Below are 15371 nucleotides of genomic sequence, written 5' to 3'. Positions count from 1 at the left end.
GAAGTTGCATAGATTATTCACAAAATGAGAAGTGATATAGTCCCAGGATTTGGTGGAGGAGTGAATGAAGAGGTTTTGGGTCAGAGTATGTTCTATTTTGGCATCCTATGGCTAGATGTCCTTAACACTGTCGACAAAGTGTAGTAGGTACATTTTATCATAGCACCTCATTAGAAAGATTGTTGTGTCTGACAGAGCTTCTTCAATGAAATTTGTCACTCTACTAATGCTTCTGAGATAGCCTTGTATCCTATGAGACAAAAGGGTTCTCACTGTTTTTCTGGATAGTGTGATCAATAGTATGGGTGAAAAAGAAGACAATAGGAGATGAACTAAGGTGAGATAGAGAAAGGGAGCTGACCATGAAAGGGGTACCCAGCGATTGGAGTAACTGTATGGAGGAGAGAGAGACAGACAGTAAGAGCAGGGTGGGGGGATGAATAGTTGTGTAAATGGTTAGAAATAATAGAATGTTGTGGTTTGGTGTAATCAAAAATGAATGGCCTGAGGAAATGGAGGGAGAGTAAGTTACAAGACATATGGAGGAGGATATTAGCTGGTGGTGAGGAGCACAAGTGGTGGGTAGTCAGTGTACCAATAGTGAGATGTCAACAAGGGTTACTGTTACTCACAAAGGGGTGGAGCAGATTTGTAAGTGACCAGAGCTAAAATATTCTCTCGTTGTACAAGTGGCATAGTGCATCAACCAGGTGAGGGGGCTATAAATAAGAGTGTACCAAATAGGCAAGAGAGACAGCTGATGGGGATTAAGCAGGTACAAAATTAGCAAAAACTAGACAGAGATATAATATAGCCCAGCCTCCGTCATTACCTAAATTGTATTGCACATTTCATCCTGCTTGTATGGGTTGTCTTGCTTTCTCCTGCATAGTATGTCTCCAGTTGTTATAGTCCTTTCTCATCTCTTTCATTCATGCAACATTTCTTTATACAGTAGCTTTTCTCTACACATATCCAACACAGTCTCTTCTCTTAACATACTACATCTGGTGAAACATGCTCACATTTCTTTCATGTCTTCACAAATCTTCTGCATTCCAATCCATACAGTATTGCTATTTGTAAATTCACATCATACAATCTGCCCTTCACTTTGCTAGAGAAGCCCATTATTGCCGGCAGAAATAATAACACTAAACTTTTTCCAACTCATTCTTACTCTGGCTACTATGCTTTCAGAATACCCCTACTACAAGTTGCTCTCATGCAGATTGCAAATACTGTCAATTGCTTTGTTGAGGGGACCTTCCAGGCATTTTGAGAGGATTTATTTCCCGTGTGTTCTCAGAACATATTGTCTCTGGGCACAAGCCACTCACAAATTCTAGTTTTCTCTGTTAGCCTACCTGTATGTTCATTGTCTAACTCCTTTTCTGAATATTGCAAGCCATTTCTCTGATGGCAGCTTTGTTTTGTATCTTGTCCTACTTATTCAAACTTTAGTTTTTATTGAATTTACTTTAAGAGCTTTTACTTCCAGGTTCTGATTCCATATCTGAATCTCCTACAGATTCTCTTATAAGAAGTAGGTCATCAACATAGTGTCAGAGCGAGTGTGTCATTATAATTCTTCATGATCTTCTTTTCAGTGTGACATCTCAATTCTTTCTAGTACCCTTCTTAGTGATCCAGAAATCTTCAATCCTAGAGGACAATAATAAGCAAGAGGGTTGAGGACTGAATCCTGGTGAAAAAAACATATATACATACATGCAGAGAGAGAGAGAGAGAGAGGTGGGGCTGTAGGATGGTAGTAAGCACTTGACAAGCTAATTTTGAATCCTGTTGATGGTTCCCTTTTGTTTCATGAACTGTTTGTCTTCTCTTCCTTTTGTGGTCTTCTGTCAAATAGAGGGGTTGGACAAAATAATGGAAACACCTTAAAATTTCAAACAAATTTATTTTAAAAATGGGGTAGGACTGCCTTTGGCAGTAATTACAGCTTGAATTCTTCGAGGTATGGACTCGTACAAAGTTTGAATTGTTTCCAGAGCCATTTTTGTCCATTCTTCAGCTAAAACAGTCTCCGGTTCTTGTAGTGATGATGGTGGAAGATATCAACTCCTTACTTGTTTTTCTAAAATGCACCATAAATGTTCAATAATATTGAGATCTGGTGACTGTTGTGGCCAGATAAGATGTTCAACTTCACTAGAATGTTCCTCGTGCCATTCAGTAACAACTTTAGCCGTGTGAATTGGTGCATTATCATCCTGAAAGATTGCGTTTCCCTACAGAAACAGTTCCACAACAATAGGATGAATTGGATCAGATAAAATGCTTAAATAGTCTTGACTATTCTGCATTGAAAGGAAACCATTATGCCAGCAAATTTCCAAGATATAGCCTCCTCTTTCCTTCCCCCCTGCCCAACTTCACGGATCCTCCTCCATATTTAACAGTTGGGGGAAGGCAGTCTGGGTCAAATGCTTTGTTTGGCTGTCTCCACATGTATATTCAGCCGGTGGTAAAGGATTACTCGTCCAAGAAAATAACATTCTTCCACTGCTCTAGGAACCAATTCTGTAGGTTTTTACTCCACTCTAAACACTTTGCAATGTTTGTTTTTGAAAGTAGTGGTTTTTCTGATTGCAGCCTTCCCATGAAATCCAGCTTTGTGCAGCTCCTGGCAAACAGTTTTTGTGGAAACTGGGTTCTTGAGGCGCAGTAATTTTGGGAGCTGTACTTTTGTGATCCTTTCTAACAATTCGTGTAAGAGTCTGACAGTCCCTATCTGAAAGTTTTGGTTTTCTTCTGGAGTTTTGTTTCAACGAGGAGGTTTTTGCCTCTTTCTCAATGGCTGTCATTACTTTCGAGACAGTACTTCTTGATACACCAAACATTTCGGCTGTTTTCATTACACTAGTTACAAGTTTTCATTTTAATGACACCTAAAACAACAGTCAAAAAATTATATTAGTAACCAAGTATTTATTTTAATTTTAATACTGTTTACATATTTATCATTGTTTAGCATCCACTTATCCGTGAGTTAGGCAGAATTTGTTAAGGCGGATTGTCTTTGGCCAGATGTGTTTACACAAAAGTTTGAAAACAAAAGACACTTTTGAGTGATGATGGCACATGTTTACGACTATTGTTTGATGTCGAAACTAGGAGACACAGGCACATGTGTATGTATGTTAGTATACACAGATAAGCTTCTTTCAGCCTCCATCTACCAATCCACTCAAGGTTTGGTTGGCCCATGTCTAAGTAGAAGATGCTTATTCAAGGTACCACACCATGAAACCATGTAGTTTGGGAACAAACTTCTTAACTTAACTGCACACCCTTATATTATATAATCATTCTCTTTTACAACTTTTACAGCTATACTGAAAAATGAAAGACCTTATGCAATAATAATTTGAGATTTTAAGATCCCATGTAATTATTCATGTGTAATGCACACTTTCCAGATTTTTTTAAACCTAAAAATCATGGATGTGCATTACCATTTTTCCATATCGTTTAAACGATAATTGTATTTCATAAATGTACATATAGGATTGGACTGCTCACAGTTGTTTACTATTTTACTAACATATCAAAATTAGAAATGATATGTAAAAAAAAAAAGAAACTGCAAAGTGACAAATGTACTTTTTTTTTATACATATTGTTTGCTACATACCACAATTTGTCTATACATACAAATAAACTCTGCTATAAGAACACATTCAATAACCCGCTATAATAGGTAATAACACAATGGTGTTCTGGCTATGACCATTTAGTTAATATATTATGTAATAAGCTTAGATCAATTACATCAATATATCTCCTTTTATTTTATTGGTTTTAGAATATTAAGTAATATATATATATATATATATATATATATATATATATATAATATATATTGCATAATTGAATGCTTTAGTTTTTCTTTTCTTTTTTCATAAATCTGAAGCTATTGCAAGATCCCAAATGATAATTTTTAAAAAAGATTGATAAATAGTAAGGGGGACTAAAACTCCATTCACAACACATAGTAAAATTGGGGGGGGGGGGGCTGAAAAGTTCCTGGCTTTAAGGATATCGCAAAAGGCCCGGTTGGAGGCTCAACCTTCTAAGTTCTTTTACAGGGCTTCAAAAAACTGAAGGACCACTGCAATAAGTATGTGAATCTGAGAGGGGAATATGTTGAATATAATCATAATTAACTGATCCTCCTGTATTTTCTTTTACTCAAAGCCAGGAACTTTTCGGCACCCCCTCCCCAGTGTGTGTGTGTGTGTGTATTGTTATTTTAGAAGAATAATTTATAAACTGAGATGTATATCGCTTTCCTGATGTGCATTAAAATCAAAGCAATGTCTAATATCTGCTACAAGATGTAATGACTTAATAAAATGGAGCTTTGTGTTTCAAAACTTAGTTATCTAAAGATTATTTTGAAGAAAAAAAGAAAAGTTGGCTTTGAAAAAAATTTTCAGTGTGACAACATGCAATGAAAATTATTAAGTTAATGATTTTAAATAGATTATTATTATTATTATCATTATTAAAGTGGTGAGCTAACAGAATCAATACCGTGCCTGACAAAAATGCTTAGAGATTAAATTCTACCAAAATCAACTTTGTCTTTCATCCTTTCAGAGTCGATAAAATACCACCCCAAATTCTTAGGTTGATTTGATCAACTTGCCTCTCCCCCCAAGAATTGCTGGCCTTGTGCCAAAATTTGAAACAATTATCATTATTAAGGCAACCATCTGGCTGATTCATTATTACGCCCGACAAAATGCCTAACTGTATGTGTTCCGACTCATTACATTCCAAGTTCAAATTTCGCTAATGTCAGATTTGCCTTTCATCCTGCTGGGTCGATAAAATAATTACCAATCAAGTGTTGAGGTTGGTGTAATAGATGTGTCCCCCTTCCCTCAAAATTACTGGCCTTGTGCCAAAATATGATGCAATTGTTATTGAGTGCCGTTTTCCTATCTGAACACCATTATTAAAAACATATATTTTATTCATTAAGCTAACATTGCTGACAGCCAGACTGTATAATTATCTATACGAAAGTTTCCAGAAGAGAAATTTATGAATGGAGACGTATGGCTGTCCTGTGATAAGAGTTAAACAAGATCAAAGCAACTACATATATTTATAACAAGCCGTAATGAATTTTAATGTGGAATCTCTGGCATTCAAAATTTAGAAATCTGGAGACTGTTTTGAAAACAAAATAAAAAGAGAACGATGCATGACTCACCTATTATGAAGGATTTATTTATTTGTTTATATATAATTCAGGAAAGCCAATTTAATTTTTACATATCCCATTAACACTGGTTCCATTTTAATTATGCTACTTTTCCAAAAGGTTACCCTGAAGAAAAGTCGGTGTATATTGTAGACAAGGTATATATTTTCTGGTATTTCATTACTCCAAAATAATGGTCTGCATTATGCATGAATAAATATTATAGTTGATATTTTTATAAAATGACTGTGTGGTTAAAAAATCCACTTTTCAAACACATGGTTCTGGGTTCAATCCCACTCTACTACACTTTATTAGGCAAATGTCTTCTACTATAGCTTTGGACCAACCATTGCCTTATGAGAGCCTGTTTTGTGTGTGTTTTTTGAATTTATCTTACACTACTTGGCAACCAGTATTAGTTTGTTTATGTCCCTATAACTTAGTGGTTATAGGCAATAGTCAGTTCAGCAACAAGAGGCTGAAAGAATAAGAAGTAGACTTGGAGCCGATTTGATCAAGGAAGTCCTTCTAAACTGTGCCACAACATAGTGAGTGAAGCATGTAAAAAATATATAGGTAGATTGATAGCCAGAGGTATAGATATATTACAAAAATATATCAATGTATGTATACAGTTTTTAAAGATAAAGCTAGTGTTTATATATAGTCTGTTGAATTTATACCAAGTTGATATTTTATCATGGTTAAATAATGTTTTGTTTTTTTTATGAAAAGCAAAATCAGCTCTGGCAGGTTTTGAACTCAGAACTGTGAGGTAGCAACTAGATTCAGTGAAAACAAAAATAATAAATAACAGCAGTATATTACCAACTTTAATTCAAACCAACCATATTACTCCCCCTTTTAAGAAATCAACTCTTCCATAATAGTATTGCCCACACTTTTTCACAGGTTTTGGATGACATATAAATCAGCCTCTTGGCTTTGCTTAGTGTTTGTAAATTTTTTTCCTATACTCTGTGGAAGATGCCGAATGAATTTGCTTTTTATGATGACTTGTATTTTTATTACTCGTACCCCATTTGCAAATTAGTTTGTATTTCTTTACTTATTTGTTTATTTATCCATAAAATATATTTTTTAATATACACTGCACAATTTCAGCTATCTCCTAAATATTCAATTTTTATTGCATTTGAAAGTTTGTCATTAAATATAACATACAGACATGCACTTTAATTAAGTTTTTAGTTCATATCTATTAATATACAGTTATTGTATTCTGTTGTTCATCTACAAACTGTGTGCTTCACTTATGTCTTAACTTTGACACTGTTTATTATGTATAAACAAGAAACACTTATGTGTTAAATTATTGTACTGGAGGAGGGCAAGGGGGGTTCATGGTCTCTTATCAAATTTGTCACTAAATATATACACAAATAAGTTCCTATTATAACCTGGAGACTACTTTACCTGCCTGTTGTATTTGTAATTTGACTACATAATGTATTTTGTACACTTGTAATTCATTGTACTTTTAGTACTGTCTGCTGGTGCTTGAAGTAGTTGCAGTTATTTCATAATAATGGTTTTATTATCCTTGAGGTTGGTGAATGGCATAGTCACTAGTCATAGACAAAATGCATGGTAGTATTTTGACTTGAGGTTGGGGTAGGTCCCTTTCTATTTTGTGTTCAAATACTGCTAGAATTAAATTTGCTTTTCATCATTCAAAAGTCAATAAAATAAATACCAGTCCAGTTGTGGTATTGGTTTAACCCTTTACCTGTCCTGTGTATCACATGGGACATATTTCTCTGGGATTTACAAAAGGGAAGTTTTATATTATGTAGACCATATGAAAAAAGAGCTGGCTAAAAGTCTGAAAACAAGTGTGGGTGTTTAGGGCAAACTTATGAAAATGCTTTGGACAACCAAAGGGTTAACTGACTCTGAAATGTAAGGCCTTGTGGCAAGGTTAGAATTTACTGTTATCCTTTATTTTTATCATGAGTATCATAGTACATAGTTGACTGCACCACCATGAATTGTCTGAGCCCGGTTTTTATTCACACCAGGAACTGCATCTCTCTATGTGAAAAGTCTTCGCTATTCCAACTTTAATTCCCACATTACTAACAGAAATATAATGGACATAATTTTCATGCCTGTATGAACAACAATTGTCTATTGCAGCACTTACTCCAGCCAATTTTCATTATTCATAATCTTTTTATATTATCCAGGCACATGGTAACACCCCAATACAGGGGCAACAGCAGCAGCAACAACAGCAGCAGCAGCAACAGCAGCAGTTCCAACGGCTCAAGGTTGAGGATGCTCTATCCTACTTGGACCAAGTTAAACTACAATTTGGTACTCAACCACAGGTCTACAACGACTTCTTGGACATCATGAAAGAATTTAAATCTCAAACGTAAGGGGATCTTATTTGTTTACCTTGTAAATTTATAATGGATATTCCTGAACTTTGAAACAAAAGGGAAAGTATTCATTTACTTATTTAGATTGTACACTTGTCTTTTTTTTTTTTTTTTTTTTTTTTTTTTTTTTTTAGCATTGATACTCCTGGAGTGATCAACCGAGTATCAAACTTGTTCAAGGGGCATCCAGAGTTAATAGTTGGTTTTAATACATTTCTTCCTCCTGGCTACAAGATAGAGGTGCAAGCAAATGAAATAAATGTCACTCAACCGAACCAGCAAGTTGTTTCCATTACCAACAGTGCTCTACCAACATCAACCCCAGGGCCAGGATATACAGTGAGTAACTCTACTTGTTTTTTCCTTCCTTCATCTTCCTTAATTCCTACTTCACTTATCTTCATTTACTTATTTAGTTTGTCCACTTGTCTTTTAAATTTACAATGTTGTTATACTTAGCAAAGTAATTTCTTCATTAGTTTTACCTCTGCTTTTCCATGCTTGGATAAGTTGGGTTAAGATCTTGGTGTACAGCCAGATGCCTTTCGTATCTCTTACCCTCATCTACTTTTCAGAGGAGAGATTTTATTCATTATTCTATGTCTTTGGAAGCACAGAGCCATTGAATGATTTGTTGACATGAGAAATGGCTTCACTGCTTGCAGCTCAGTGATTTTTCACAAAAATGCAATTGTGCATGCACACACATACACATAATGAAGGCACATGGCCTAGAGGGGGATCTCAGTTCCCAGGCTGGGCAGTACATTATGTTCTTGAGCAAAACACTTTTTGTGTTGCTCTGTGTCACTTCAACATCTGATGTATGGAACACCATGCACCTGTATAGACAATGTCAGTTTGAGGGAGGGAGGGAGTTAAATGTGCAGCACAAACATTTGATTATAAACCAATCATTTGTGCAGGTTGTTCAGTAAGAAATTGCAGAACATTTACTTTGTTTACAAGACAGTCCACAAAAAAAAATGTGAAAAGTTTCTTGTATTAGATAAGTCAAATATAATGATTATCGTTTTTGGTGAAGTGATGGTAGCAGCTAGGTTTGTATTTCAGCATAAATTCTAAATTAAGTCCGTTAAACTTCTAATGTGCAGCTCTCAGTAAAATGCCATATACTAATTAATAGTGCGTGGTTGTTAAGAAACTATTTTAACTGCAGGCCAGCCATGTATATATATATATATATATATATATATTACAGAAATGATTAATTTTTTTTCCTATGTAGATCTAAAATGTCAATCCTTAATTTAAAATGTAGAGTTGTAGATATATTCCATTGTCTTGTCTTTGATAACATGTATGATTTTATTTGGTCTCTAGAAATAGCTTTTTTTCAGTGTTCTGATATTGTCTCTCTTGGTGTTTGTTCTGACTCCCTGCACTCATAGTTCAAATTCTGTCTCTGTCAAGTTTGCTTTTCATTCTTTTGGGCTTCCCCTGTCTCTTACTCTCCCATGCATTCTTGTAACTTCCACCAACCCATACTCCTGGTTCTTCTGCCTCCCAATTCACTTCAACTCAATTATACCTTGAGAGTTCACCCTGACACTTCATACCACTATTTTTATTTCTCTTATCACACCTTCACCCCTATCTTCTAAAATATGAGTAGCTGTGTGGCTTTTCTGCAGCAAGAAGCCTTCTCTACTCTGGACCCTTCTCTCATTAACTCCGCATCTCCTTGCATAAAGCCACTCTTCTTGGAGATTTCTAGTTGTGCAAGCTGCTCTAGTACTGGTGGTGTGAAAAAGTAACCAGTGCACAACTGTAGAGTGGTTGGCATTCGGAAGGGCATCCATCCATAGAAACCATTCCAAAGTAGGCACTAATGCAGAAGGCAATTCTTAGATGACCTGTCAGATTCTATTGAACTATCTCACCCATGCCACCACCCTGAGTACCTTTTAGAAAAGTTCACTCTACTGCATTTGGTCCAGGTCCCCAGTTTGAGGGTATCTTTTGAATGCCCCCCCCCCCTTACACCTTGTGAATTTTAAGAGCTTCATATCCACCTACCTCTTGGATACTTTCAGTATTTCTTCTCATTTCCCACATGTCTTTGACAAAATTCATTGTGCTCTCTGTTTAGGCTAGATACCCTACATATGTACTTCTATGTACTAAAAGCAAAACACACACAAAGCCCCTGCCATGTTACGTTTTTTTTTTTTTTTTTTTTTTTTTCTCCAACACAATACCTGTTTAAAAGTCTATTTTAAAATTAGTTTGGAGACAACTAAAAGGATTGTTGAAAGGAAAGATATTCAGCAGGAAAAAATGAGTAAAGAAGGCAAACATGATCTATCTCCAAACTCTGCTATTTCTCTGTTTTGCTATTGTTTGTTGTCCTATCTTAATTAAGTCTACCACCTCCCTTAGCACTTGTTCCTGTTGTTGACGTTGGATCTTAGCTACTTTAACACACTTGAACTTTCAAACTGTGAAGAAAGAAAAATGATAGAAAATATGTAGCAATTCACACAGACCTTTATCAGAAAATCAGACTTTTTACCTAATTCCCTACCATTCCTCTTTATCTTGCCTCTGACATCACCCCACTATCATTACTTGACCCTTGGTGGGTGGGGGGCACACAAGCACACTATAGAAATGCATTTAGTCACATATTTTAACCTTTGTTTGTGGAGAAAGCCACTTAAAATATACCTGACCACTGATTGTGTTAGAGATTGTTATATTTGCAAAAAAAAAATTAAGATTGAGAAGACTTTCACATCTACAAAATAGACATTGAATAAGGTGGCTTGGAAAAAAGGTGTCTGAGAAATGATTCTTGGCAGCATACTGTGAGTATTGTTGTGGTTTGACTTGCTAAAAAATAGCAAGGAAATCTCAAATCACACCACAAAAAAAGTTAGGACACTGAGTAATGTAGTCACTGATACGTAAAAAGATAGTGGTCATTGCTATGACATCTGCTTAATTAGGTATAATTAGAAGACTGAACAGCATATGTACCTCTATATACTAAAACCAAAAGCCCCTAACGTGTTTTATCAAAAAATATTGAACACTGTTGTTCTTTCCTCCCACTCCACACAAAAATATTTTTCTTTTACAAGCCATATTTTAAAATTGTATTTTAAATCGAAGTTGCTACCATTAGGCAGATGATACTGTATAGATTTAGTATGCAATTCATTTGTATTTTTGTCTTTTTTCAAATCTCAGTGTATTGTGTTATGACTTTTTTTTTTTTTTTTTTTTTTTTTTTTTTTAAATTCCAATTCAGAAAAATTTGACCAATAATGTCCCTGGTTCTTCTCCAAATGGCTGTGCTACAAGTCAGCATTCTCAGAACCAATCTTCAAGAGTCGGTGCAGACATGCCGACCACCAACCAGCACAGTAACCCTCAAGGTCAACCAACAAGTCAGCCAGTAGAGTTTAACCATGCCATTAACTATGTTAATAAAATCAAGGTTCGTTTATCTTTTACTTGTTTGTCATTAGACTGCAGCCATGCTGCAGCACCACCCTGAAGAATTTTTAGTTGAATGAATCGATCCCAGTACTTGTTTTTTCTTAAACCTGGTACTTATTAGTCTTTTACCGAGCTATTAAGTTACAAGGACATAAACACACCGACACCTGTTAAGTGGCATTGGGGTCAGGGTTAGGGTTAGGCTTCTTTCAGTTTGCATCTACCAAATCCATTCACAAGGCTATAGAAGACACTTGCCCAAGGTGACACACAGTGGGACTGAACTCTGAGCCATGTGGTTGGGAAGCAAGCTTCTTACCACACAGCCACAGCTATATTCTTTGTGGTGCCACAATCTTCCATGATTAACTTTGTATGTATCAAGATAGTTTGTGTGAGTTAAGGTTACACTTCCCAGAGAGAGAGAGAGAGAGAAGTACGTAACTGGCTCAATCTGCAGTGTAACCTCTTTGTACTGTCACTAGCCAAAGTGCTTATTTTTCCGTGGTCAAGTTCAATGTGAACATGTAAACATTACATTTGATAGAGCAATCTGAATATTAAAGGGTTAAATCTTTTCATGGAGGCATCATTTTGTAGTCTGTGTTTCTCTCCAATTTCACAACTGTTAAATGCTGAGATATAACCCAACTCAGTATCTTCTCGTAACATGATTGGAGTAATAAGAAAAAATAAGTTGATAAAGAGTACAAGGTAATGAAATAGAATACTTGTAGAGCTTGTGAATTAAATTGCGTCCAGCGCAATTAAACTATCCTTATAGTCTCTGCTGAAATGAAAAGTAACTTGTGTTGAAACCAGGATAAACTGAGTGAATTTTATCACCCTGGGTAACAAATGTTTCATAGGTAAAATACTCAGATCAAGAAAGGGGGCATTATTATTACATGTTATGAAAACTAGCATTGCAGTTAATAGTGTTTATAGTCACATATCAGATGTTTATGATGATGTTGACAATTTGGATTGTTGAAAGCACAAATTACAATTTACTTAACTATTGTAATATGCTCTTTCATAAAAAATATGCTGTCTGGTACAGTTTATCTGTCAGTAAACTACTTTGAGGACAGTCTTATGCTCAAAAGAAAATTTATATGCAGATTGTTAAAACCTTCAAATCTAACTTGTAACATGAGGAAAATTTATACACACGTAATTATTTTTAATGACTTGGTAATTAATAGGACAGTGGTGATAGCCATATCAGTAGACCAGGCTATATGGTTCTCTCAGTACTAACCACAAAGTTTACCAATATTAATTTCCATCTTTTATAAGATTAATAGTATACAAGTATCTCAGGTGTTTTAGAAGTGTTGGGTTCCTGAAAATCGTTCTGTAACATGGAATCCTATAGTGCAGAAATCTATTTATCCATTAACTTTCATGGTTTTAGGAATGTAAAAGTAATGCTTCCATGAGGGACACCTACATTTGTACTATCTGGATTTTAAACCTATGTCCCTTGTTTACAAAACTTTTTTGCCTCATAATAGAGATGTTAATATTCCTGGAAACTTTCTTGTTGAAAATTTTTTCTCCCCACTTTGCCTTTATTGAAATATCTACACACACATTAACTGTATTAATATGAATATTGGCTTTGTTTCTATAGAATAGATTCCAAGGCCAGCCTGAAGTCTACAAAGCTTTCTTGGAGATCTTGCACACCTACCAGAAGGAACAAAGAAATTTGAAGGAAGTTAGTATTGTATTTTATTTTCATTAATGTAAAATGATTTTAATTCTATAAAATCAACATGAACATCCCTCCTCTTCTGCCAATTTTTTCTATATCATTAGCATTAGGCTTTTGTATACACTTGTATTGCAAGTGTTGTCTGCAGTAGTCACTTGCACTCTGTTTATGCATGCACACATACCCTTAGTCACCTTTATTGTCTTTATATTAGCTTTTACATTGTCAGGCAAAAGGCTTACTCTTTTACTTGTTTCAGTCATTTTTGACTGCGGCCATGCTGGAGCACCGCCTTTAGTCAAGAAAATCGACCCCAGGACTTATTCTTTGTAAGCCTAGTACTTATTCTATCGGTCTCTTTTTGCCGAACTGCTAAGTTACGGGGACGTAAACACACCAGTGTCAGTTGTCAAGCGATGGTGGGGGGGACAAACACACACACACATATATATATATATACACGACGGGCTTCTTTCAGTTTCCGTCTACCAAATCCACTCACAAGGCTTTGGTCGGCCTGAGGCTATAGTAGAAGACATTTGTCCAATGTGCCACGCAGTCAGACTGAACCCAGAACCATGTGGTTGGTAAGCAAGCTATGAGGAGTTTTAATACTTCAGTGTCTGCCTGGAAATTTTTCTCCTAACTGCTTCTAATCAGTTCTGATTGGAGAGTGGAGAGACTGAGTGAAAAAGCAGTTGGATTTCAATGAAGAAGAAATTTTAGGTGTCTTCAAAATATTGTCGTTTCTTATTTTTTCCTTTTGATTCAGGGTATCAATCAACCTGGCTGTAAACCTCTCACTGAAGCGGAAGTCTACTCCCAGGTGGCTAGATTATTCCACAATCAGGAAGACCTTCTCAAGGAGTTTGGTCAGTTTCTTCCAGATGCCAATGGTTCTTCATATATAAACTGTGTAAGTATTTTGACAAAGGCTTACCATCTCTTTTAAGGAAACGCAAATCTTATAGCAAGTATATTATTCTCTGGACCCAGTGTTCACAGCTTGTTTGTACTGGTCATCTGCTGTCGATTCATTGCCTCCTATAAATAGTCACCATGGATGGATAGAGCTCTGTTGTTGAAAGAAGTAGTGGTTGGTGGGATGTGTAATTGTTTAAAGTGCTGGACTTAATGTCTATGAATTTAACCTTTTGGCATTTAAACCTGCCGTATCCAACCCAAATATTCTACCTGCTCTATGTTCAAACCAGCTAGATTTGGCCTCTCACATAAAATAAACAATCACATCATTGAAATCTTAAAGCTATGAGATATGTGATTAATTCAAAACAGTGTGAATAAATAAGCAACCACAAAGGATATACCGTGGTTATCTAGTACGTCCTTCATAATAATGAAATCCTTAGCAGTACCCAACAATCCATTGGGTTGAGCTGCATTACTTTGTAATGTTTCATTTCTGTGTTATTTTGGGGTGCAATTTATATAAATACAGGTCCACAGCCATGTACTGGGGACAATTGTAGCAACTATAACCTGCCTCTGCAATTTTGGGGGGTTTTTTTTTTTTACAATGTGAAAAATCTAAAATATTAAACACTGTTGTATTTGTGTCATAAATAAAACGAAAACCTTTTCTTTTTACATCAGTCGTCTTCACCTCAGCAAAGTGATTCTCCTTTGAGTGTACGGAATGATCGGACCTCTAGTGTTAAAAAACCTGGAATAAATAACAAAACTCAGAATAATAAAAGCAGTTGCCAGTTAAGACGTACTCCAGCTAGTCAACAGCCTCCAACTAAGGTAAAACACTTTCTTTCCTCTGTTATTCTATTTTAACATTATGGTGTGTGTGTGTGTGTTTTCAAAATTAACTTTACATTTTGTCCTCTCATCATAAGCTTAAATACAGTAGATGGAGTGGGGCATATAAGACAGTATGATAGCCACAGAAATAGTTGATTACTCAAAAATATCTAACAGTTATTTAGATTCAACTTGGATTAAACATTCTTTTTTTTTTTCCCTCCTCTACTGAAATCCATTCAGTTGACTAATCTACCTCCTTTTCTTTGTCCTTCTCTAAATATAATCATTTACCTTTTAAAGTGAATATTCATTATACATAGTTTAATCCCCTTTTTCTATTTGTTTTCTGTTTGCAGAAATTAAAACCTAGCAGTTTAAAAGATGTTTCATTAGCTGAAGCTGGAAAATACGGCACGCTAAATGAGTTTGCCTTTTTTGATAAGGTACACATTCTCTCTTTCTCTCTCTCTCTTATATATAAATGTATATATATATTACTCACTAAAACGATATCCGTTTCCTAATTTAAGCATCAGACTAATAGACTGATCAATTTTGTTTTTGTTCCCTTGTTTTTAGGTGCGAAAGATCTTGAAAAATACTGATGTCTATGAGAACTTCCTACGCTGTTTGGTACTATTCAACCAAGAAGTACTTTCTAGAGCAGAGTTGGTTCAGATGGTGCAGACATTTTTGGGGTGAGTATCAGGGAAAACAGTGTGTGTGTCTGGCATGACAATTTGCTCCATCCTCACAT

At 35.5% G+C, this 15371-nt stretch overlaps 1 protein-coding gene across 21 annotated transcripts in view; it reads left to right on the top strand.

Moving 5' to 3' along the window:
• LOC106881986 (paired amphipathic helix protein Sin3a) overlaps window positions 1-15371 on the top strand; it is a 163094-nt gene that overhangs the window by 122434 nt on the left and 25289 nt on the right. For 12 of the 21 annotated variants that reach the window (XM_089366089.1, XM_089366082.1, XM_089366087.1 and 9 more), the window contains exons 5-12: window positions 7453-7643; window positions 7785-7989; window positions 10928-11116; window positions 12758-12844; window positions 13614-13757; window positions 14456-14608; window positions 14971-15057; window positions 15194-15312. In XM_089366089.1, the coding sequence (XP_089222215.1) occupies window positions 7453-7643; window positions 7785-7989; window positions 10928-11116; window positions 12758-12844; window positions 13614-13757; window positions 14456-14608; window positions 14971-15057; window positions 15194-15312 (1175 nt within the window). Of the gene's footprint in view, window positions 1-6150; window positions 6296-7452; window positions 7644-7784; window positions 7990-10927; window positions 11117-12757; window positions 12845-13607; window positions 13758-14455; window positions 14609-14970; window positions 15058-15193; window positions 15313-15371 lie in introns of those variants that run through there. The other 9 variants (XM_089366078.1, XM_089366076.1, XM_089366073.1 and 6 more) reach the window with 3 other exon arrangements.

Source organism: Octopus bimaculoides, chromosome 18 (genome assembly GCF_046866305.1).
Source record: "Octopus bimaculoides isolate indiv1 chromosome 18, ASM4686630v1, whole genome shotgun sequence".
Taxonomy (NCBI): Eukaryota; Metazoa; Mollusca; class Cephalopoda; order Octopoda; family Octopodidae; genus Octopus; species Octopus bimaculoides.
This window is presented reverse-complemented; position numbering and strand designations above follow the sequence as displayed.